The sequence below is a fragment of the Oratosquilla oratoria genome, chromosome 39, assembly GCF_046742065.1.
Source record: "Oratosquilla oratoria isolate Oo_2021 chromosome 39, ASM4674206v1, whole genome shotgun sequence".
In the NCBI taxonomy this organism is placed as follows: domain Eukaryota; kingdom Metazoa; phylum Arthropoda; class Malacostraca; order Stomatopoda; family Squillidae; genus Oratosquilla; species Oratosquilla oratoria.
In genome coordinates this window covers 42993103-43019935 of record NC_134815.1, presented here as the reverse complement: position 1 = coordinate 43019935, position 26833 = coordinate 42993103, and the positions used below count along the sequence as shown (strand labels likewise).

Here is a 26833-nt window from a genome sequence, read left to right as displayed (position 1 = left end):
CACGGTTGGCGAAGTTGTTTCTATCCACTTCCAAATTAAATCTATTTCCTGACAGTTTGAGACCATTATTTCTTGTCGGATTCTCATTCAGTGTAAGAATTTTGTCACTTTTGATGTTGTCAATCCCTTTTAGAATATTAAATACCTGTATCAAGTCACCTCTGAGTCTACGCTTTTTTAGGGAAAACAGATTCATATGTTTTAGTCGATTTTCGTATGATTTATTTTTGATATTTGGAATCAGTTTTGTGGCTCTCCTTTGTACTTTTTCCAATCTGTCAATGTCTTTAATGAGATTCGGTGACCATACAGAAACAGCATATTCCAAATGTGGACGAACTAAACTTTTGAAGTCAAAAGATCGCGCGATCAGTCCTAGAATCTTATTTGCTTTCTCAGAGGCTGAAATACACTGCTTAGATGATTTGAGATCGTTACTGATAATTACCCCTAGATCCTTCTCACTATCCACTTTTGTTAACGAATTTCCAAATAACTTGTAATCGTACTTACTGTTATTTTTACCTATGTGCATAACCTTGCATTTACTTGTGTTAAATTTCATTAGCCACTTTTCAGACCATTGCTGTAATTTATCTAAATCTTCTTGAATATCTAATTGATTGAAGTGATCATTTGCCATCCCACACAATTTTGTATCATCAGCAAATTTGGAGATAATAGATTTTAGTCCGTGGTCTATATCATTTATATATACTATGAATAGAAGTGGCCCAAGAACGGAACCCTGAGGAACTCCACTCGTAACATTTTTCCATCTAGAAGTTTTGCCATTTAAAACAACTCTCTGTTTTCGATCATTCAACCAATTTCTAGTCCAACTTAATAGGCTGCCACTTACTCCGTGTGAAGCTAATTTAGTAAGTAGTCTTTCGTGGGGGACGGTATCAAAAGCTTTTGCAAAGTCTAAATATATTAAATCTATATTGTTTCTTTTGTCATAACTCGAGATGACTGTGTTGTAGAATTCGAGTAAATTAGTCACGCAAGAACGTTTCCGTCTGAATCCATGCTGGCTATCATTTATCAAACAGTTACTTTCTAAATGATGTTCGATAGCATCTCTGATGATAGTTTCCATAATTTTTCCTACGATTGAAGTCAAGCTAATAGGCCTGTAGTTAATTGGTTTCTTTTTGTCACCTTATAACTACGGGCCTATAAACTTGACTTCAATCGTAGGGAAAATGATTTGGAGTCTGTGATTCATATTGGCGAAGAGAATAAAACACCAGACTCGATTTGAAGGGTTTATTAAGCCTGACGTTTTGATTTCCGTCCAGGAATCGTCTTCAGCGGGTGTAATGGGTGACATACAGTGAACTCGCTTTTGTGGTCCGGGATACAACTTGGAGAGGACCTTGGTGACATCATCGCTTCATTAATCATGTCGAAATAAGTGCCATTTAATATACTGAAATACAGAAAAATACACCAAGAGTGAGACAAAAACAATAACATACAGTAAAAGTGAAACAAAAAGGTAACATGAGGAACACAACCACCACGGTGGCGGACCAAGTGTTCCGTGTGAAGGGATAAATGATCACACGTGCAAATGGCTAATCATGACGAAGTGCGTACCATTTAATATACTAAAATACAGAGAAATACACTAAGATTGAGACAAAAAACAATAATATACAATAGAAATTAAACAAAAAGTACCATGAGATAAAACAATAATATACAATAAAAGTGAGCCAAAGATAACGTGAGAAACACAAAAAGGTAACGTAAGAGACACAACCGCCAAGATGGCGGACTAAGTGTCCCATGTGAAGGAATAAGTGGTCACCCGTGTAAATAGGTAACTATCATGTGAACCCGTATGGAATATATTTACACAGAAAAGCAATGTGTATAGGACAGACATCGATATTTCAACTGACTTGACGAGAAAAAAGTAATGCGACTTAAAAAGGAAAGTGTTGGCTAGGAAGCTAAGTAAAACAGGAAGCGAAATGGTAACTGGGACTTGGGCAAAAGCAACTGAAAAAACATAAATGAAAGGAAACATTGTGACAAGCAAACATAAAAATGTATTTTGAGCTGAAAAACATGCTAAGTGTCTGATGAAGAACTGGAAGAATGGGAACCAAGTTATCTTTGAAAATAGGATGCCAAGTGCACCAAGAACCTACTTGAAAAATAAGAGAAAGAGAAAGAGAACGGAAAACGAAAAGAGAAAATAAGTTAGAAAAAGGGGGATATAAAAAAAGATATATAACAATTTGTTGAAAAAATAAATACAAAATATCGTTAACCCAATATCAAGTCGCTGCATTGGGTGCATTAAACAGTCGTGTTCCTATTTCCTAGATAGATTGAATTGAGGTTGATGTTCTTGTTTACACAGTTGTGCTTGGCCTCCCATGGTTCTGAAAACAGGCTTTTCTTTTTGTTGTTGTTTCTGTGTATCATCTTGGCCCCGTCACAGTCGATGGTGTGTTGGTGATCTGATGTATGTTTGTATAGGACGGATTTCGGGTCTTCTTGCCTCACTGCTTATTGGTGTTTTAATATCCTTGTCGCTAGTCTATGTGTCACAATCAGAACAGCCTATACAGTAAACTACTCCGGCCTACTGTGTGTGGTCTTCAATATCTTTTACTTTAGTGAGGTTTCTGTGTAAAGTGTTGCAGGGCTTGTGGACTACTTGTATTCCGTTGTCTCGTAGGACTGTGGCGGTGACCTCAGAAGCGCCTTTAATGTATGGGATTGTGACTATGTGCCGTGCGTGGACTCTGTACGTGTGTGTTGGTGCGTCGTTTTGTCCAATTGCACACGGTTATGCGAGGATAGCCATTGTCTCTGAAAACTTGCATAATTTTTTTTTTTTCACCTTCTTTGCTTCCACCGTGGAACAGATTTGATCTGTTCTGTTCCAAAGTGTCCTGATCACACTCTTCTTGTGGCAGTCTGGATGATAGCTGCCGTAGTCCAGAAGTCTGTGTGCGTTGGTTTCCTGTAAACATTTGTCACGAGGTACCTCCTACACGTTTGACGTTGACGTCTAAGAACGGAAGTTAATAATTATATATATATATATATATATATATATATATATATGTATATATATATATACATATATATATATATATATATATATATATATATATATATATATATATATATATCACGGTAAAACCACTGTTGGAGTAGAAAAGACTGGAAACTGGGAATCTATATATTTCGATTGCAAACTGCAATCCTCTTCAGTAGATGTGCTCTTCAAGTAATTTTTGTTGGCCACATCAGGGCGGAGTCAGAGATGAGGGGATGTGTGGGATCAGAAGGGAAGCGGGGTCAAGATTGGTGAGGGAGCGGGGTCAAGACTGTGATTTTTGGTACTGACATGTCAGTACCAAAAATCACAGTATTGACTGTGACAAGGCCAAAATTTTGTTTAAGTCCAATTGTAGCTTTAGAAGAAAAAAATGTTGAATCAGCCTTAATTGAAGAATGTCCGAACTTGAACATCTCCAAAGGTCAATGGTCCTCGGACATACTCCCAAGGCTAGCTGTGAGCCGTTTGGTTAAGAATTTTTACCCTCCTGAACCCGCTCCCCAACCAATCTTGACCCCGCTTCCCTTCTGATCTCACACATCCACCCGCACATCCTCTCACCTCTGACTCCGCCCTACGCGACGGATTGTCCTGTTTTTAGCTCCGCGTGTTCCCCTTTCTACTCACATGTCAATTGTACTTATGTCTCTGCAAATTCTTGTAACCTGTACTTTCCTGAAGAGGGCTATAGCTATTAGGCGAAATATAGAAGTTATACTTTCTTCTAAGTTTCCTTTTATTCCGACTATGGGTTCTTTGTAATTATTATCTACAAATGTGCCACTACATTTTGTCTAAATTATACATATATATATCTATATACATATATATATATATATATATATATATATATATATATATATATGTATATATATATACATGTATGAGTGGAAGGGTGGTGAGGTAAACACCAGGAACCGTTGGAGTTTTATTGCTAACATTTTGTCCTGAAAGGACTTCCTTAGAGTGTACACAAACAAATCATTGACAGCTTATATACTTCCAGCTTACCCCGTTCCTCCCCGTTCGTCTTCGCTCCTCATGCACCACCGTTCGGCATCACGAAGAACCAAGCTGGCCGTTACCCTCGCCAATTTGACAAATCCATCACGGTGGTTGATACATGGATGTAAATTGATGTTGGCTGCCTCAATTACATTTCTTCTCTGTTTCGTTAGATCTTTATGTAGCACCATTGTTCCTTCCCAATCTGGTAGGTGGCCAAATTTGTCAAGATGAACCACTAACGAATTTGAAGTTCTGTGAGCTCTGACGTCGCTTTTGTGTTCATAGGTGCGTTTTTTATCCCTCTGCTGGTTTCTCCAAAATAGCTAACGGGACAGCTTTTGCATGGTATTTTGTAAATCAAGCTATTTTCTTCTGTTTCGACTTTACCATTGCTCTTATTCCTCACAACCTCTCCTATCCTGGTACCAGTGCCGAACGCAATTTTTAGCTCTGCCCGGATGAACAACTGTTCCATTTCACTCGCGCGTCTTGAGTTGGGGACGGACAAAAACCCACCATTGTTAACCTCACTCTCTCCTCTTTTGTCCCCTCTGCTTCTTTTGTTTATTCTTAGTGCCTTCTCCCTCAATCTGTGTAAAAGACCTTCAGGATACCGTAGTGTTTTGAAAATATAAAAAATGTGATTGATCTCTTCCTGGAGGAATTCCTCACTACATATTCGGAAAGCTCTCAGGAAGAAACCAATGACAATTCCACTTTTAATTCTGTCGTTGTGGGCCGAGTAATAATGCACGATGTCATCCTTGTTGGTGCTTTTCCTGTAAACCGAAAATGCGGTCTTATTCCCTTTTCTCCAAACCACCGTGTCCAGGAAGGCCAATTTATTATTTTCCTCATGCTCCATTGTGAACTGAATGTCCTGTTCTATCCCGTTTAACCTATTCAATTTTTCGTTGAGATCGATTTCCCTCGGGGCAACGACAATTACATCATCTACGTATCGTATCCAAGTGGGTAGATAACGTCGTCTACATATCTAAACCAGTGTAATCCCCTACCATTAATTCTGATAAAGTTATCTTTTTCCAGTAACTCCAAGAGTAAAGGATTTAGATTTCACAGGGAAAAAGCTAGTAAGCTATGATGTTGAGGCTCTATTTACAAATGTTTGCACTGACGGTGCGTCAGAGGCAGTAAAGAAAGTAATAAAAGATATGAACGATGCTGAACAACACCGTAAGAAAACAAGATTATATAGAATTGATAGATTTATGCGTAAATTTCGGTGCGTTTTTATTTTAAAGGTGACGAGTATAAACAACACAGAGGTCTCGCCATGGGTAGTCCTTTAAGTGCAGTGATGGCCTCTCTATATATGGAGTTACTGGAAAAAGAAAACTTTATCAGAATTAATGGTAGGGGATCACACTGGTTTAGATATGTAGACGACGTCCTCGCTATCATCCCCGAAAACACCAATGTAAATAATAAAGTGAGAATGCTTAACGCGGTTAACAGCGATATTCAGTTCACCGTAGAAGAGGAACAAAATGGACAATTGCCCTTTCTCGATACATTAATACGAGTAGGAAAAAATGTGACTTTCTCAGTATACCGAAAGGAAACAAACAGGAAACAAACAAAGAGGATTTGATATATTACTTCTCCGCACATGATGATAGGACAAAGAGTGGTATAACAATAAACTTTTTTCTCAGGGCACTACGAATCTGTAGCGAAGAATACCTAGAAGACGAATTTGATTACATTATGAAAATCTTTGATAAACTTGGATACCCAGAGGGAATGTTGAAGAGAAAAAAAAAAGCAATAAATATTTATAATCGTGGAAAGAAAGAGAGAAATGATAAAAATACTACCAATTTTGTATCAGTACCTGGCTCAGAAACGTCACCAATAATAGACAAATATTTAACTAAAACAGGTATAAACATAACTAAAATAACTAATAAGAGGATAGGTGATTTGGTAAAAACTTTCAAAAAGAGAACCAATTCCGAAAACAATGTCGTATACAAAATCCCGTGCAATAGTTGCTCAATGGCATATTATGGCGAGTCATCAAGGGGATTAGATAAAAGGATTTATGAACATAAAAACGACATAAAAGCACATAGGACATCTAATTCTTTAGTAGTTCACGCGGAAAAATTCGATCATTTACCAAACTGGAGAGGAGCTGAAGTGCTACAGAAAGGTTTTGATAAATTCACTAGAAGAATTGTAGAATCTGCATATATTTCAACTAAGAATTCATCGAACCATCGAGGATGGTTTATCAATCTAGCTAAACAATCTAGTATCTTAATTCTAGAACACGCCAGAAAAACGACCTTTCCCAAGTATCCGACAAGATAATTAAGTTTAGTACATAAACTTCAATTACAGTTTTCCGTACACTCTCTGAAGAAGTTCTACGCGAACGAAACGTTAGAGTGTTTAGGGTTCCGAGCCTTTCCCTATGTTTATGTTCTCCATCATCCAAATCATTTGTCTAAAATACTTATCAATATATATATATATATATATATATATATATATATATATATATATATATATATATATATATATATATATATGTACAGGTATATATACAAACACAAACATAACCGTAAACATAACCGGAAACAAAGACATAAACAGACATAGACATAAACATAGACATAAACGTAAACGTGAAAATGAACATGAACGTGAAAATGAACATGAACATGAACATGAACATAAACATAAACATAAACATAAACATAAACATAAACATAAACATAAACATAAACATAAACATAAACATAAACATAAACATAAACATAAACATAAACATAAACATAAACAAACATGAACATAAGCATGATCATATATGAGTCTGTAGCCTCCCACTTTCTTAAGCAGTTGTTTAGTCAGCCATTCAAAAATTCTCGCTTTTAGGGCTGTCAACTCACTCCAGCAGTTTCGTGATCCATTCGCAGAGCTCAGAAATGTCCCAATTCGGTCGTAGATGTCAAAATTCTTGTCAACTAATCGTATTAGCATGGTGTCAAGATAGCAGAAAAGCAGATGGAATAGAATTTGAGACTACAAAAGAAAGAATAAATAAATAAAATGTGTGCAATAAGGAGTGAGAAGGCAAATAACAAGCGTGTACGTCACTCCAATGAGAAAAACTCGAGACGACTGGACAAAGGAACATCCGGTGATTTGGTTCGGCGAACTTTGGCAAATTTTTCACTGGAAAAAAGTAAATAAATTATAATTATGATAGTGATGATAGTAGTTGATAGTGATAGTGATCAATAATGATAATAACTAATAATGATAATATTTAGTAGTGGTAATGTAACGTAATTTGATGATTACGTTATTATCTGTATGATTTTTTTTTCTTTATGTTTTACCCATGTGTGTAAATTTTTATGTATTATGTATTTGTCATCATTTATCATGTACAATATCGATTAATTCCTATTTGTATTTTCGTATGGAAGTGCAAGCTGCATCACTAAAATGTGTAATGTACGATACTGTGTTACCTTACGCACTCAACTTCACATCTTTTGTATGTCTGTATTCTTATGCACGCAAACATATACAACCGATGGAACGGTAGATTGACTATGTGACGTCAGAGCCGGCTTTTTTTTCCAGATCGGTTAGTCCTTAGTGCCTTGTTGCACACTTCTGGTCGGCTCGTAAGTGCATTGTACTGATGGAACGGTAGATTGAATGTGTGACGTCAGAGCCGGCAACCTTGTTGTCATGAATATAACTTTCGATTGACGAGTACATAAGAGCACTCGTTCCCTTCTACCAGTGTCATTTCCAGCTAATCCACTCTCATGACAGGAACTAACTCAGGTTAGTTGAGACCCACGAGAAGACTTATTTGAAGTGATCAGCAATTCAACCCCTTTTTCTCAATTAGGGTCTTATTATCATTATCTCACTATTTATTATAAACGTTTTTTGTCTATTAGATCCAGTTATTCTATTTTCTTATGTGTTTATATATGTCAATATATTCTGCTATTCAAATTTCATCTTTTACAGTATATTCCTTCAGGAATCCTCTGATTATTTGTTACCCTACCTCTATTCCTACATTAAATTGTCCAGCTATAGACCGGATAACTCAGTCTAAAACAGACTACTAGAGGTGAGCTAACCCATAGGCCCATGTAACGTAACCATTTGCGACACATAGGCAGCCCATAACGTAACATTAGTAATAATGATAATAATGATAATAATAATAATTTATCTAGCCAAGTCAAAAAGCAAGTACCCACTCCACTCCCATTCACCACCTCTGCCCCTCTCTCATCTTAGCTCCTCGTGGATGACGGGTCATATCTGTATCATGTCCACTGCCCTGGGTCAGAAGTTATGCAACAAGAATAATATTACGAGAATGATTGTGCAAGGTACAACCTGAAAACAAGACTTTAGTATGTGGCAACATGTGATGGCCATTTGTTGTTTATTTATTTAAAACACACATAAGTTACAATACAATGTTTTTCTTTTCATCTGATTTATTGAAGACAATTCATACTGTTTTAGCTCCAAATATCAAGCTCATTTGTATTTTTCTTTAAAAACTTTCCTTTCAAATGTTTGCTTTTTAATTACAAAAAGTTAATGTATCATTATTTTAAACGATTACATGGAATTCACTAAATTGATCACAAAAATGAACTCGTCCAAAGAACATATGAACTAATAATAACAATGATTAAAGTAATATATCAATGGAAACATAAACAAGTCTTGTTTATTTAATTGTGAATATAAATAGATAATATAATGTACAGTGTCTGTATATTGGATTCAGATGTACAAATGTAGTCATTTTCCTCATATAACGAATCACAACCCCAAACCTATATCCCCTTCATCAAACCAACAAGATTATGTAGTCTGGCTAAACACTACCCAAGAGGACATAAAAGACAAACTGCAAATCCCCACACCCAAACTCCCATCAATCGCTATATTCCTCAGTTAATTTTCCTTACTAATCCTGTTCCTCCTTATTGATAGAATATTCTATGTCTCGTGCTCCTGCGCGTTAGATAATCCCATAACCAAACCCCCCCATACAAATAATACAAGACAAACAAATACTCATTACTTATTTATGGCATTTTATAAGATATATCCTGAATTTACCCTTACTTATTAGTATTAAGTCTCTTTTTGTATGAATTTATGTATATGCATATGTAAACCTAGATAATATATCTCACCAAGAGATTCTTTATATCTCGTTACAACTCCAACTTCCCGACTCACAGAAACGAGTCCCGTTACTCCAGAAGTGATTTTTTTCAAGTGTTGACTCATAGGAAAGAGTCCCATTACACTTAAGTGATTACATAGTGCAACTCACAGAAAAGAGTACCCTTTTTCCACCAGTGACAGTAAACAAAGTACAACTCTCAGAAAAGAGCCAAACCTTGTCACACTAGGACTAATTGACAAGATATTTCAAAAGATATTCCAGAAAAGAGTGAAGTGAAAATAGGTGGAACCGAGTGTGTACTGATTTTAATGAAAACTGGAGTTGGTCACCCTATTCTAATAACTATCATCCCTTGGTGAACAAATGAGCATACCATGATACCTACTTGACTACACCCCATAAATTATGACTATCGCCACCCCTCAACTCCTACTAAGGTTCACAACAGGTATCGTGTCATACTTCCAATATATATATATATATATATATATATATATATATATATATATATATATATATACGTATGTATGTATTTTAAACAACCCCCTCACCAGTCTTCATTCCAGGTGACAGGAGTCAATTCGCGCGGGGAGGTATTATGTAACCTTACATATTGTAACATCACCCACGGAAAACTACATCATAACTCACATACGAACAAACATGCCCATAGGCGACAACCATCACATGACCAGTGCATGATAATAGCTAAGTAGCCAGGAACGTATTTCCAAGCGCGCATTTACACCACAACCCCAAATAAACCTGAACACAAATTAAATCACAAGAATTAACCACATAATATTCCTAGCTGTACTATAATGTCCTTGGTATGTTAAACCCTAAATTTGTAACATAAAAAACCTAGATATTTGTAAAACTGTCAACTCCCCTATAAAGACTCAGGCCGGAGCCGGGAACGATAGTTGCAGGTGAACGTAGACTCATGGACGATCTACATCGTGTATTTCTAAAGTATCAAATATAGTCTAGAAAAAGGACACAAACTTTTTACTAACTTTGAGTTAGAATACACGAACCTGTATACAACACGTATTCAGTTGTATTTTTTCCATCATGTATAGTTCACGTTACTTATAACTGTATAGTGACGATGACGGATGTGGAGTTTGAGTAGTGACTAGACTATGTAGTGTGGTTTTTGTGTCTTCTCTTGAGGCACAATAAAGCTTATGAACATCGACTTACGAAGCTGAGATTGAAGTGTATTGTCACCCCAAAGCAACCAGTAGTAACGACTTGTGTTATAGTCAACGTATGCAACACTTCGATGACTTGCGCATCTTCGTAGTTAACCATCTTCGTAGCTGTGCCTCCCTTCGATACTGGCGCGCACGCGCGCGCACGCAAAATATACTACAAGATGTGGTTCCAACGACGAGACAAGTTCTCCCTAGGGACTTCTGGACGAAGCTAGCCGGTGACGTCATTCAATCTGAATTGTTTGAGAAAACACACTTATTTGATACATGTGTAGAAAATTTTAAAAAGTCATTTACGGCTTTTGAACCACTTGGAGCACTTCCTCCCTATATTCTCTTGCAAAAACGTAATCATAGCCCACACACCACTAAAGAAAAGGCAGTCAAAATAGCTTCAGCTTTTAAGAGCGAACTCAGAGAAAATCTGAAGAATTCAGACTGGGTCTCAAACAACACAGTTTCATTGGATAAGATAGTCTCCTTCATTGCATATTTTCGCCTTCTCTCGCATTTACACCCAGACACACTCCAGAAAGCTAGCGCCATTAGATTTACACCAGGTATTACATTAGGCAATTCACACGGAAATTCTCTGACACAGAACAAGTTATCACGCAGATGTAGTGTCAGCCAGTACCCATAGCACCAAGACATACGACAGCACAGGTCATACGGTCCCCTCTCATTACACGAAAGCACGGCATACATCGCGCACGTGACATCACTCACGACAGCGCTCTCCTTCGAGAACGCGAATGTTTTGTGCATACTGCCACAAACCAGGACACCTCGTTTACACGTGTTTTCACAGATACCTGTCACAACCGAACCAATACTGCGAGCATCATGGCACATGCTTTCACACGACTGATCGTTGGATCGTTGCCGTGTCTTACTTGCACGAAGACACCATAGATAAGAATCCCCAGACATTCACGTAACATATCTCCTGCTAGACATTCACGTAACCCATCTCCTACTAGACAGTCACGTAATGTATCTCCTGCAAGGTATTCACGTAACACATCTCCCTTGTGACTACAGGATACAAAGACCCAGGACAGTCACTCCATACAAAGATATTCCATCTGCATCCTTACCGGTACAGACCCTGGATATCCCAGACATGTCTTCAGATTCCTTATCTTTCAATGCTAAGTCTAGTAATACCAAAGTGAAAATATTTTTCGACATGGACTCCCCAGTTAACATCATGACACTACACAGTTTCCACAGATTCTGCACTGAAACAAAACGTGTCACCATTTTGGACCCCCCCCCCGACGTCAACCTTTGCAATGTAGATGGTGTACCATTCCCAATCACTGTTAAATTTTCTCTAGACATTAGGTTCAAAGATGAGTGCCCAGCCATTCCAGTAACCACCTACGTAGCTGACGTCCATTTCCCTACTGATATCCTTATAGGCTTAACTTCCTTCCTGCATTGCCATCAGCAAATTCCCATAAAAACAACCACATCAACGTGGCCAAGCAGGCAAAACCTGATTTAACGCTAATCAATTCTAGCACAACTGCTCAAACTAACTCTGCTTCATCACACGAGAATGCACCAGCTATTAACTCAGATGGCACCGACACACACACATTCCCACGACTCTAACTCTTCCACTTCACTACCAGCTGTAGACATACATTCCAAGCGTAACAGATACGTAAACTCTTCACACAGCAAAATCAGCGAAACTCGGGACAAAACACCCAGTAAACAACGTTGATCCTTCACAGCCTGAGGACCATTTCTTGCCCCTCTTACAGGATTTCAACACACATTTCGCCCCAGTCTCAAAAGTGTTATCTACCTTCAAACACACTCACGCAGTGCTTATCAGCCCAAAGACGTTGTTTCCTCGTAAATATACAAAGATACACATACGAGTTTTCCAAGCACATGACACCGATGTATTCTGCATGCCAGAAACTTGCCGGGTCAATGGAATTTCCCTGCTTTCAACCATCAGCTCTACATCAAAGAAAGGTCATACTTGCATTTTAATTGCCAATGACACTAACGCACCCCTCCATCTCACAGTTGGTACAAACATTTGCGATTTCGAAGTATATCCTTCACGCATTAAAGTCATGGATGACCAATTCCCAACTTCTCAAGTTTGTGCCACATTTTCCGACGTGCAAACAGCACAGGAACCCATTGATGCATCTCAGCTTAACCAAATTGAATTCCCTGATGCACAAGCAGACTTGCTTGCACTTTGCAACAAGTTCAGAGATACCATTGCCACTCAAGGTGAACCCCTTGAAGTCACTAATCTTATTCAGCATCATGAAACATCTAAACCATGTTACATTCCCGCATGCAGATTATCAAACAGCAAATGCATAATTGTAGATAACCTTATCCAAGACGTGATTGCGCAAGATATCATTGAACCATCCATCAGTAAATGGAGCTTCCCCCTCTTTGTTGTCCCCAAACGCAATGGTTCCTTCTGCCCTGCAGTAGACTTCAGGGAGTTGAATAAGCTAATCAAACCAGAAAGACACCCAATTCCTATCTTACAAGAGCTCCTCCACTCCGTCGGTGAAAACAACGTAATGTTCACGACCTTAGACCTTATGTCGGGATATTTCCAGATCCACCTTGCCCCAGAGTCTAGGCTCCTGACAGCTTTTAGCACACCCACGGGACACTATCTCTTCAAACGACTCGCCATGGGTCTCGTATAAGCCCCTTCAGTGTTCACACGACTCCTGGACACAGTACTTGCAGGCCTCCTAGGTCATTCAGTGTTTTTGTACCTCGATGACGTGATCATCGCTTCTAAATATGTTACCGAATATCTACACAATCTACACACTGTCTTCCCACAACTAGAACAGGCAGGTCTTAAACTGAAGCTTAAGAAATGTTCTTTCCTTCAGAAAGAAATACGCTTCCTAGGGCATGTCCTTAATTCACAAGGACTTTTAACCTCGCAGGACAAGGTCAAGGCAATCATATATTTTCCACGCCCTACTTCTATTGAACACATATGTTCATTCCTTGGTCTGTCAGGTTTTTACAGACGTTACATTCAAGGTTACCCTAGTATAGCAGCACCTCTAACCTCATTACTTAAGAAAGACACGCCCTTCATTGGACACCTGGCCAAGAGAAAGCCTTTAATGACTTAAAGAAAGCCTTGACCACGGCCCATGTCCTTGTCTTCCCAAACCCCAAGCTTCCTTTCACAATTTACACTGATGCGTCCTACACAAGACTTGACGCAGTCCTCATAAAACACCACGGCACAAAACTCAGACCAATTGCCTATGTGAGTCGAACACTCAACAAACACGAGCGAAATTACTCAGTCACAGGCATTGAAGCATTAGTGGTCATCTACGCACTCAAACATTTCAAAGAGATCATCCTCGGTTATGAGATACACATATACCGTAACAGATTATCAACCAACCTTACACCTCTGGTTCCTTACCATACAAGAGTTCGCGCCCACCTTTCATTTTGTTCAAGGAAAAGCTAATCTAGTTGCAGACGCTCTCAGTCGCCATATTGCGACTATCACTCAGAATCCTCTTTCAATAAACCTTACACAAGCGCGCGTTGCCGCAGCGCAGTAATCAGACCCTCTTTGGAAATGTGTCATACTTCCTCGAACCTGCAGACACAACTGACACACAAAACTTTCCTCCTGATATCGACTATTACACATTAATGAATGACATTCTGTATCACAAAGCAACACTGACTAACAAACATGAACCTAACAGATCAGTAGTTTAACTAGTAGTCCCCACAGACCTCATTCCAGAAGTTTTAAGGCTTATACACGATTAACCTATTGCTGCACACCCTGGCAATGATATATGCATTTCACAAGCCAGATTGCACTATTTCTGGTTAACCATGAGGAAGGATATATACGCGGTCATGTTTCAATCCTAATTTACCCTACACCTTCTGAACCATTCGAAGCAGTCGCTCTTGATCTTCTCAAGTTACCACTTACACATACCGGAAACCAGTTTCTCCTTGTTTCGACCATTTCTCACAATTCTGTATTCTTTCACCCTTACAAGACAAAATAGTACAACACGTAGCAAAGACACTCCTTGACAAACTCATATGCCCCTTCACTACACCCAAAACTGATTTTGTACAACGGGACTGAATTCAACAATGAGATTCTTTCGCTAATCTGTAAATAATTTCAAATCAAGAAATACAACACCACTGTTTATCACCCTAGTTCAAATGGCTTAGTTGAACGCCAGAATAGAAATATTCTCAATGTTTTATGACATCTTGCTTCTGATCTTCATCCCTCTTTGGATGGACATGTCCCCATAATTCAAGCTTGCATAAATAGTTCCATTAATAAGTCAATACCGGAATCTCCTCATTATGTCCTCTTTGGCTCAGACAAACGGCTCCCTTATGATCTTCTTTCAGTATTAGCCCCATATATAACTTCAATGATTACATAAAGGTCAAAGCAGCAGATTTCAATAATTTGTTCAAACGAATACATAATACTCTTCATCTCACTAAGGACGAAAGTGTCCGCTTGCATAACAAATCAGCAAGAGCTTGCAACCTTGAAATTGGAGACATTGTTTACACTCTTAACCACACCCCCATCTCGAAGCTTTCCCCTAAATTCTCTGAACCCTATCATATCATTGGGCATGAATCAAAGAACAATGTTAAAAGCACTCTGTTTGCACAATCTTACGGAGATTGTCTTGCATAAAGACCATATCAAACTTGTGCCCCGGGGCCTCGACATAGAGACCGTTCCTTACCAGAACCACACTATTCCTGCAATAGAAGACCATCAACAACCCTTTCAACCAAAACCTCTAGCTCCCCTTCCCCGCTATGATCTTAGGAATCAAGCAACAAGTTCATAAAATGTATATTATTGCCCAGGTGAATGGAAACAATATCTACTTTCCACATATTCATACTGTTGTTCATACCATTAAGCATATTTCTTTATATTCATGAATGTTTTACAGTTACCACTGTTCTTACATAATTTTGTATTTACCTAGTTGTATTATACGGGAAGGAAGCTATGCTCGTGGTAAATAGGTCTTCATGCCCAGGTCCTGCAATCAGGCCTGGCTTGCCTTGTGTTTTGTTTTCTTCTATCTCCGTAGCACCAATATCTCTGGGGTCAGTAATAGTAGCGAACCGAGCCATGTTATAATCAACATATGCAACACTTCGATGACTTACTCATCTTCGTAGCTGATCATCTTCGTAGCTATGTCTCTCTTCGATACTGGCATGCACGCGCGCGCACGCAAAGTATGATATAAGATGTGGTTCCAACGACGAGACAAGTTTTCCCTAGGGACTTCTGGACCAAGCTAACCGACCTTTCTCGACTACGCCCTTTTGATAACAAAAGATTCTCTCGGCGTCTCAGGTCAAGGCTTTACTAGACAAAAGCCTCACCTGCGTCCTCGGGTCAGCCACCTGCAACCGATCGGCCGACGCCTCGACCGAAGCGACCCAACTTTTCAATATTCCTCATATGACAACCCTTGTCAATATTGTGTATGATATATGTCTGGCAACCCTCCGAGCTTTCCTGAGGGCTTGCCGTGTATGTAGTAGTTAGAACAGAATAGATCCTCAACTGGAGCATTAAAGCCAAGAACTCCGACTGAGTTTCAATCACCACCAATTCAATGTAGAGAACACATTCTACATTCTGGTGGACAGCGGTGGGACTACGAATCTACAACCTACACTTTGTCACGTGATCATGAAACCGCGCGCTACCGGAGAGCAAATGTCCCTAGTCACCAGATGAACTTCTTGGTGACAACTTTCCTGACACCCTTGACGACAGCCGCCGAGAATATCAGTGACAATAGAGAGCAAGGTGTCTATATAAAAAAAAGGAGATTTTGGCCGATGATGTGGTAACTGTGATATTGACCAATACATTTACCATTAAGCATCTGTTGGCGGCAAAGTCCTAAAATTATCCACGCTTTGCCTTTTGTTCTCGGGCACATCAGAGTTCAGGATCAGAGCCAAGGACGCCAGACTAGTCTTCCAGGTCTGCCATGGATTCAGGCAAATGAGCTTTTCTGGTCTCAGGCAGGAAGAGGGTGAGGAATGCGGAGACGCCAGCGACAATTCCGAACATGTAGTAAGGCGCCGTAGGGTCGATTACTCCCTGAAAAGACGAAAGAAAATCATTAAATATGTTGTGTGTCTGCAGGAAATGGTGTTGGTTTGAGATGAAGAGAACAAATGTTTATGCATTCGTATGCAGACCCAATAAAGATTATGTGGTCACCTGGCCTTTCTAACAGTATCCTATTCTGTGTGTGTGTGTGTGTATTTACCTAGTTGTATTTACCTAGTTGTATTTTACGGGAAGGGGAGCTATGCTCGTGGGGTCCCGTCTTCATTTCTCATTTTATCTAAACAATTTTTAAATTCATGTATTGTTTTTGCACACACCACTTTCTCATCTAACTTGTTCCAACTGTCTATTACTCTGTGAGGAAAGCTGTTCTTTTTCAAATCTCTTCTATAGCTGTCTTTTTTTATTTTCTTTCCGTGTCCTCTTGTATTTCTGTCATCCCATTTTATCAGATTCTCTCTATCAGTAATTTCTATGCCTTTCATGATTCTGTAAATAGCTATCAAATCTCCTCTCTCTCTTCTTTGCTCTAGTGTCTGTAGTTCAAGTTTTTGTAGTCTCTCTTCATATGATAGTTTTGAGAGTGTTGGTGCAAGTTTTGTAATTGCTCTTTGTATTCTTTCAAGTTTTTTTATACATTTTTTTGTACTTGGTGACCATATTGTTGCTGCATATTCCAATCTTGGTCTTATCAGGGTGATTAGGATTTTCCTCACCATTTCTTCATCCAGGTATGTAAATGCCACTTTGATTGTTCTTATTAAATTATAAGTTTCTCCAAAAATCTTATTTATATGTTTCTCAGGTGACATATTATTCATAACAATGACTCCCAGGTCCTTCTCATTTTCTACTTTTTTTATTCCTTCTTCTCCCAAATTATATGATCCTGTTATTCTGTTTTTGCTTTTTCCAAATGCCATTATACTACACTTTTTTGTATTGAACTCCATCTCCCACTTCCTACTCCATTCCTGTACTTTATTTAGATCTCTCTGTAGTGATTCACAATCTTTTTCAGTTTTCACTCTTTTCAGTAGTTTTGCATCGTCTGCAAAGAAGCTCATATAGTTTTCAATTCCTTCATCCATATCATTAATATATATAGCAAACATTATTGGGGCCAGAACTGTTCCCTGCGGGACACCGCTTATTACTTCATTCCATTTTGAGTGCTGGTTTCTTATCACTACTCTCATTTTTCTTTCTTGCAAAAAGTCTTCCATCCAATTTAGTAATTTACCTTGTATTCCTCCTTCAGATTCTAGTTTCTTAAGCAACTTCTTATGTGGTACTTTGTCAAAAGCTTTTTTTAGGTCTAGAAATGCACAATCAGCCCATCCATCTCTTTCTTGTATTATATCTATTAGCCTTGAATAGAAACATATTAAATTGGTGACGCATGATCGTCCTTGTCTGAATCCAAATTGCCTTGGATTTAGTACGTTGTTTTTTTCCAAGTATTTTACCCATCTACTTTTGATAATTCTTTCACAAATTTTTGCTATTGTACTTGTTAGAGAGACTGGTCTATAGTTGGTAGGTTCTTCTTTATTTCCTCCTTTATATATAGGTACTATATTTGCTTTTTTCCAATCTTCTGGAACTTTTCCTTCTTTCAAGGAACTGCTTATTATGCTATGTATTTTGTCTGCCAGTTCATTCCTGCATTCTTTCAGAATCCAGTTTGCTATTTCATCTGGTCCATGCGATTTTCTGACATCAAGATTACTCAAGTGTATCAATATTTCATTCTTTGATACTTCTATTTCTTCTATAGGGGGGACTTTCTCTTTCCATTCAATCTCTTCAGGTTGTATGTTCTCCCTTGTAAACACTGATTTAAAATGTTTGTTCATAATTTCCGCCATTTCCATTTCCTCAGTGTATTCAACTCCCCCTTGTCTTAATTTCTCCAAGTCCTGTTTGTTTTTCAGTTTATTGTTTACAAATCTGTAGAATAGTTTTGGTTGATCTTTACATTTTTCTATGACGTCTTTTTCATATTTTCTCTTTTCCTCTCTGCACGTTTGTACATATTCATTTCTATAACCGGTATATATTTTCCATTTTTCAGGTCTTCTGTCTTTTTTCCATCTGGTCCAGGCTTTGTCTCTTTTGTCTTTTAACTCCCTACAACTTTTGTTGTACCAGCATTTTACATATTCTTTTTCTTGTTTTTGTCTTGGGACATACTTTTCCACTCCTTTTTTGTAAATTTTTGTCAAAATATTCCATTTCTCTTCCACTGATGTTTCTTCTTTGTATATTTCTTCCCAGTTTTCTTGTTGAAAGAATTCTCTTATTTTATCAAAGTTTGTTTTTTCATACATCATTCTTCCTTTTCTATATTGTTCATTTCTTTTCATATATTTTTCTTCATTAAGTTCCAGTTCAATCAATATGTGGTCACTTTTACCTATTGGTGTTTTATATTCAATCTTGTACACTATTCTAGGTTCAGATGTTTTTAATAAGTCTAGTCTCGATGGTTCTTCTTCATTTCTATACCTAGTGTTCTCCTGTATCCATTGTGTCATTGTGTGGTCAATAATCATCTCAAGTAGAGCGTTTCCCCATGAGTCGTCTCCACCCTTTACTGTCATTTCTTCCCAGCAGATTTCTTTGCAATTAAAGTCGCCCATCATAACTATTTTTCCTCCATCTTCCATTATTTTATTTAATGTTATCTTTGTGTCCTCTAACATACTTTTATGTTCACTCTCCTCCCATGAGGCTGTTTTTGGAGGCACATAATTTATCACAAATTTTCTGCTCTTCTTATCTCTGTCTTCCACTTCTATCATAATCATCTCTACTGTATTCTTTCCATATATGACACCTTTCACGTTTATATCCTTCTTAGTCAGGAACATAACTCCACCCCCTTGCTTTTTCTCTCTGTTTCTAATCCAATAATTGTATGCATCATGTCCTACACTGTTGGGTGGTAGTGGGCCTTTTAATTTTGTTTATACAATTCCCATTATGTCCGGTTCTTTTTCCTTCAAATAATCATTCAGCTCATTCAATCCTGTTATTAATCCATCTATATTTGTGTAAGACACTCTTAGTTTTCTGCCACTTCCATTGTGTTCTCTGTTTCCCTTATGTTTTTCTTTTGTATGTCGAACTTCCTTAGTTTCATGTTCACTACTCTCCAATAGAATCTCTCTTTCTCTGACTCCGTTCTGTTCTCGTTTTTTGCCTTAGCTTCCAGTCTTTTCTGCTTTTCTTCCTCTCTTTCCTCTTTATTCATTTCCCTTTTTATCCATATCTTTTTATATTGTTCACTTGTTGCTAGTTTCCCTGTTTTGGATAAGATATTCTCTGCCGTTGTTTGTGACTTGAATTTAATCTTAATTGGTCTGGTCTTGTCTGTGCTATACTTTCCGAGTCTAAATTTCTCTTCGATTTGTTTCATAATTTCTTGTTCATCTTCCTGAACTGATTCTAGTAATTGGCTTACTTTTTCATTTTCCTCTTTGATTCTTGTGGTTCTATCTGGGTTGTGTTTCTCTTCCATTCCTAATATAATTATACATTTCTTCTTGTCTGCTAAATCTCTTACTATATTCTCCTTTTGTCTCATCACTTTAATAACTGAGTCTTCAGTATGTTCTTTCAATTGCTGTTTGACTATGTCAGTGAATGAAACCTTATTTCCTTCTTGGGTTGTTTTCCAATTCTTAGCTTCTTTAGCTATTGTCTCTCTGTTTTCTTTACTATTCTTCTTCAATTCCTCATTCTCCACCTTTACATCTCTTAACTGTCTTTTTAGGTCTTCTATTTCATCAGTTAAATTTTTATTCGCCTTTTCTAGTTCTTCCAATCTTTCAACCCTTTGTAAAATGGTGTTCATATGACCTAACCTACTCTCCAAGTCCTCGATCACCTTATCAACCTTCTCCTCTAGTCTTGTCAGTCGGGGGGGGTTTGTGTCCCCCCCACCCTCTTTAAATCCCTTGAAAATATTCTCATCACTTTCTACTGTATTGTTCCTATCTATACTTCTAATCTTTACATTCTTATTAGACATTTCGTCGTCTTCCAGTTGGGCTTGCGGTCGTTTGTTTAATTTTAGGCGGTCTGCTTGGGCCAAGTCCTCTACTTCCTCATTTCCTTCCATTTCCCCAGCAATCCCTCCCCTTCTCCTCTTTCCTTACTTTCCCACTACCCCACGAGCAATTTCCCCCCCACCCTGTAAATACAAAAAGGCACTTCTCTTTGCGTTGGGATCCACAATCGGCACTTTTCTTCAGAACGTTCTTCAAGCCGTCCGTTCGTTGAAAGTGTGTGTGTGTGTGTGTGTGTGTGTGTGTGTGTGTGTGTGTGTGTGTGTGTGTGTGTGTGTGTGTGTGTGTGTGTGTGTGTGTGTGTGTGTGTGTGTGTGTGTGTGAGTGTGTGTGTGTGTGTGTGTGTGTGTGTGTGTGTGTGTGTGTGCGTGCGTGCGCGTGGCGTGTGTGTGTGTGTGTGTGTGTGTGTGTGTGTGTGTGTGTGTGTGTGTGTGTGTGTGTGTGTGTGTGTGTGTGTGTGTGTGTGTGTGTGTGTGTTTTGTATGTGTGTGTGAGGGAGCACGCGCAACGTCTCAAAGTGAACATTTCTTCACAAAGCCCTCCGTGGAAATAAGTACTAATGGAGTTGTGATTATATTAACGTAATTCTTTGTACTGTACGTTGTATAACCTAACCTAACGAAATTTAACCATTTTAGCTCAAACCAGCTTTATTTAACCTAACCTAGCTTAACCTAACCTAGCCAAACCCAACACCAACTTAAACCAGCCTAACCTAAATCAACCTAACCCAGCCTAAACTAACCTAACCCAACTTAACCTCACCCAACCTAACCTACCCGAACCCAACCCACCCCATCCCAATCCAACCCAACCGAACCTAACTCTGCCTAACCTTACCTAACCTAATCTATGTCCATAAGAAACTCCTTCGTCTGGTAACTATTGTAGTAACATGGCGACCTGAACTTGAGAGTAGGAATGTCACATTAAGAAAAAATTTGCCTAAATTTATTTCTAACTGAGAAAAAGTTGTTTAAAAGTTGATTATGAAAATATATGTTTGATACAATTACTTAAAAGAATAATAGTCATAGAATGTAGGATGTTCTGGAGCAACAGTCGATCTAACGTACCATTAAGTCGTTGATGTAAGGAGCGGTCAAACTTCCGATGCCTGACACGCTGTTGCACAATCCCAGGATCGTGGTTCGAGTCTCTGTGCCATAAAGTTCTCCTGTGTACAAGAAGGCGAGCTGATAGGCTGCAGTGATGGCGAATTTACTAACCAGAGAACAAACTGTGGTTACGTGGCTGTTACCTATCGACAGAAGAGAAAGAGAGGGGGAGAGGGAGAGAGAGAGAAAATGTGAGTCAAGGAAGGGGATTATTTTTTCTTTGACAAGGATTGCCTCTACCTTCTTCGTATCAAAGGGTAACACGCAAAGAGCATGATAGTAACCGTAAACCTAACGCACACACGCACGCACACACACACACACACACACACACACACACACACACACACACACACACACACACACACACACACACACACACACACACACACACACACACACACACACACACACACACACACACACACACACACACACACACACACACACACACACACACACACACACACACACACACACACACACACACACACACACACACTCCACCCCCACCCCCTCCCCTCCCCTGGGAACTTTGTAACGATCATGTGATGTAGGATGGCCGCCATAGGCAAGATATTTGTTAATACGTACATTGTTCATATTAAAAGGAAAATAGTCTGTGAAACTAGATTTCACGTCAAAACGAGAGGTAAATGATGTCTGTTAACCGTTTTCCCATCATGTTCCCCTATTTACAAAAAAAAAAAAAAAAATCTTACTTGCGTCGAGGGCGCCCAAAATCGAAACAGCGCATAAAATGTAGAGAAAAACGAAGGTCTTCTTGCGACCCAAGAAAGCTGTCGCCGGGCAGAGGAAGAGGTAGGACGGCAGCTCCAGAAGACCCCCCAGGAACACATAGAAGTACAGGTTGACACTGTTGGTGATATTTCGCAGATGCGATTTGTCAAAATATTTTAGTTCACTGGAATAATGTGAGGTGGATAAGTCAAATAATTGAAAAATGCTGGTTCTGTAATTATTTTCTTCCGATACTGTTAATTTCTTTTTCAACTGCAGACTTCTGTGAAGTATATCTATTAAAGGGCATAAGATGACACGGCAGAGTTTTTAATTTGTATTCAAGACGAGGATGCCCAAGGATAGGGTGGATGGATGTGGCGAAAGGCCCGTTAGGCAAAAGGGAGGAAGAAGTCTTTTGGTATACAGACAGATGTATGACGCTTCGTCTATTTTATAATGTTTATACAATGCACACGTTGTGAATACAAAGAAAAGCCTCCGTCGGACCTTAAATTTTTGTTTCTCAAGTTTATTCAAGCGTTTAAATCTACGCAAAAGTCTGCAGCAAGAGAAGTAAAAATGTCAATAAAATTATACGTAAGATAACCTGCTGCCTACATATAAAAATATTGATAATTAAAATAATCAATATGCTTTCTAATGACCTCTGCATTCACCAGTTAGAATGAATTCGTTAAAGATAAAATGTGTATGGTATTACAACGTTTCTACTTTCTGCAAATGAATTTGATAATTAGAATAATCAATATGCTGTCTAATGACCTCTGCATTCACCAGTTAGAATGAATTTGTTAAAGATAAAATGTGTATGGTATTACAACGTTTCTACATTCTGCAAATGAATTTAGTTTATGGATTAATAAGTTAGATGGAGGACCCCAGTGGCAAGGTGGAGTCTGGGGTGGACCCGTGTGGATGTAAAAAACAAAAGCCTCAACGACCAGGATCTTAAGTCGGCTAGAGGACAAATTTCCAGACTGTTTGTGTGTGGTTCTCTTAAATGTGCATTATCGATACGTTGATTTGCGTTGGTTTGGATGAGTTTCGTAATGATAATGTGACCTGAACCTCATTATTTCAGTTTTCTTGAAAGAAAATATATCGAAGACAAAGTTTTGTAAACACAAGTAAATGACATTTTTAACTAAGAAATTTTGTTAGTTATCTGCCCTGAACTTACTAAGCCAAATAATGTGTGTTTCTTAACTAATGTTTTAGTTATAGTTACGATAATGGCCACAGCTTCATGTAAAACTTAAAATGCTTGTAACTGCACTAGAATTTGAATTAGGCTATCTATCTGCGCTCTTGGCTACCTCCCTCATGAGGTGGAAGAAGCCTTTTGGTATAGATAGATAGCGATGTATCTGACCTGAACGGGAAAATGTTACTTGAGGTTGTACTATAGGGAAACTTACTTGAAAATAGTAGCACCGAGTGACACGCCATAATAGATGAACGAAACACTGTACCAGCAGAAGAGAATGATACAAGTTCGTAAGACCATTTTACGAGTGGTGAAGGCTCCCATGAACTTTTTCCATGCCTTTGTCACCTGTCTTAACAAGCTTCTTTCCTCTGATTCCCCTTCTATGTCAGCCTGACAAGAAAGAAAGAAATCTTAACCATATCAAATAAAATGTGGAGAATACTTTCTTAGATTTTTGTAATATTACCCTCGCAGGCATATTTTCTCGGGTGTACTATGCCTTGCTACATTGCTTCTAACCCAGGGCAGTGGGCGGGATACAGGGATGATCCGTCATCCATGAGGAGCTAAGATGAGAGAGGGGAAAGGTTGTGGAAGGGAGTGGAATGGGTGGGAGTAAGTACGTGCCTTTGACTTGGCTACCTCATTTGTAAGGGGGAAAACGCTCTTGGTATATTGCCAGATATATAGGATTTTTGGGTTAGTCGAACGCTTATTTCCAGATGGACAGCATAGAATTTAAACAAGCCAATGGATATGGGATGAGGAATATTATTATTATTATTATTATTATTATTTCTAATGTTAGAACCGAAAATAAAATCCAACTTTAGATTGGGAGATAAGCTTATCTCCTGAGTCATGAAGTCAGGACTGTAGGAGAAAGGCCAAACGCAGAGTATGGGATCCAATATATTTGACGTTTCGCCCAGCAGGGCTTCTTCAGAAGAAGCCCTGCTGGGCGAAACGTCAAATATATTGGATCCCATACTCTGCGTTTGGCCTCTCTCCTACAGTGCTGTTGCAGTCGTTGCTGCTTTTACTCAAAGTCAGGGCTCATTAGAATGGGTCAGTATATCCACAACAACGTCAAGATGGAAGTCTTGATGCTCAGCTATCAGGAATCTTGACACAAGTTCTGCTCTATCTCTGCACGTGCTCAAATCTTCGATTAACATCAACCGTAAATAATGCCAAAGTCATTTTAACGTCCCCTCATGGTTGTCCTGTGGTTTTCCGTAACTAAGGCTCGCCATTTTTTTTTTTTTTAATTTAGGAATAATGTTTGTAAAAGGCCTGCTAGAACTGATGTTTGGCAACTTTTTAAAGTAATTACATCTGTTCTTAATAGTACCCATTGGTCTCATTGATAAAAGCTTGTTGGGTCCTTCTGATGGTCTCAGAATACGTCTCCGATTGAAAAAGTAATATATATATATATATATATATATATATATATAGATATATATATATATATCTATATATATATATATACACACACACACACACACACACACACACACACACACACACACACACATATATATATATATATATATATATATATATATATATATATATATATTCATTATCGTCTCTCAAGTCCCGCGATCATCGAGGTATGACGCAGATATGCAACGAGTAGATGAACCACGACTACATTCACGTGCGCCTAGCTTATGGCCAGTGTAACAACATGGTTTGCAGAGCAATTCACATGCGCTTTTACTAAACTTCCATTATCTGGTGACCCATAGGGTGTGGCCGGCAAAACCAGCAGCGTTGCCATGTCAATGTCTAAACCATCTCCAAAGAAAACGGGGGAGACATAGTTTTCTTTATATTTGTATGTATGACCGGTATAATTACAGAGACTGCAAGCGGCCCGAAGACCCGCACTCAGCTTCTCTATGTAATTACTAGAATACAAGGCTTGGACAAGAAAAGGGAAAGTTGCTGCCGGGGCAACGTCGCCTGACCTGAGATGCCACATCGTTTAACAAGTCTCTTCTTTTCTTTAAATGTATAAGAATTATTCATATCACATACCATTTAATGAAAAAATCAATATGCATTTAGAATATTCCATGTCAACATACTCGGGGTAGTGGACAGCTTCTGGTATATGCTGAATGTTTTGATTCAGTATGTGAAAACACGGCAGACAACACCTTGTGGGTCACAAGATAATGGAAATAGTATAGAAAATGTCAGGGTGAAATGGGTAACCACAGTAACAAATACCAGTAACTTGTTATATCAACAAAAACCTTTATGCAAACAAGAAAATTGTACCATTCTCTACAGCAAACAAAAATTTACCCACTATCTACTTTCCACCTATAAACGTGATATCAACAATTATATTTCTAATTGTTTTGGAAAATAAAATTGCGAACTGCGAATTCATTTAGGATTTTTATGCTATTTTAGCTAGATGCGACTGATGTAGTCAGTTGTAACTTTGTCTAACCACACCAACCAGGCACGTGATCCACAGACATGGGACATGGCACTTGTCCCGAGCGAGACTTGCCTCATTTGCTGACTTCGCTTTCCCAGATCTCAGCACCTTATTCAGCAGTAACTCAGACAAACAGGATATCGCCACACGAAGATGCCTAATGTCACCAGAGAAACCCATTAAACCCCCTTTATTATACTTGCCCCAATTATATTACCCATGAACTAAAATATAAATACCATATCTAACCATACCTACCAATCATACGACTAACCCCCATAAGTAGAACTGATCCCAATATATAGAATAGCGAAACTAACACATTTACTTACGACAACCCACTAACCCCCTTTATTAGCGGACCGTAATGTAACCAAGCGAAGCAGAGCTGGGCAGGTCAAGAGCCTGCCAGCCAGAACTGGCTAGGTGAAGTACCTGCCAGACACAGGTGTGCCCAAGGTCAAGGCCCGACACTTACTGTATTTTGCCCAAAGGGCCCA

General features: G+C 38.6%; 1 protein-coding gene across 3 annotated transcripts in view; it reads right to left on the bottom strand.

Moving 5' to 3' along the window:
- Nucleotides 1-1258: 1258 nt before the first annotated feature.
- The window catches only part of LOC143020381 (solute carrier family 22 member 7-like), a 51700-nt gene continuing 26125 nt past the window's right edge, over nt 1259-26833 (bottom strand). The window contains exons 9-13 of one of the 3 annotated variants that reach the window (XM_076176777.1): nt 24078-24259; nt 22617-22771; nt 21853-22037; nt 16497-16727; nt 1259-1435 (exon numbers count right to left, since the gene is read on the bottom strand). In XM_076176777.1, the coding sequence (XP_076032892.1) occupies nt 16596-16727; nt 21853-22037; nt 22617-22771; nt 24078-24259 (654 nt within the window). In that variant the 3' untranslated portion in view covers nt 1259-1435; nt 16497-16595. Of the gene's footprint in view, nt 1436-3998; nt 5445-10003; nt 10777-16496; nt 16728-21852; nt 22038-22616; nt 22772-24077; nt 24260-26833 lie in introns of those variants that run through there. The other 2 variants (XM_076176778.1, XM_076176779.1) reach the window with 2 other exon arrangements.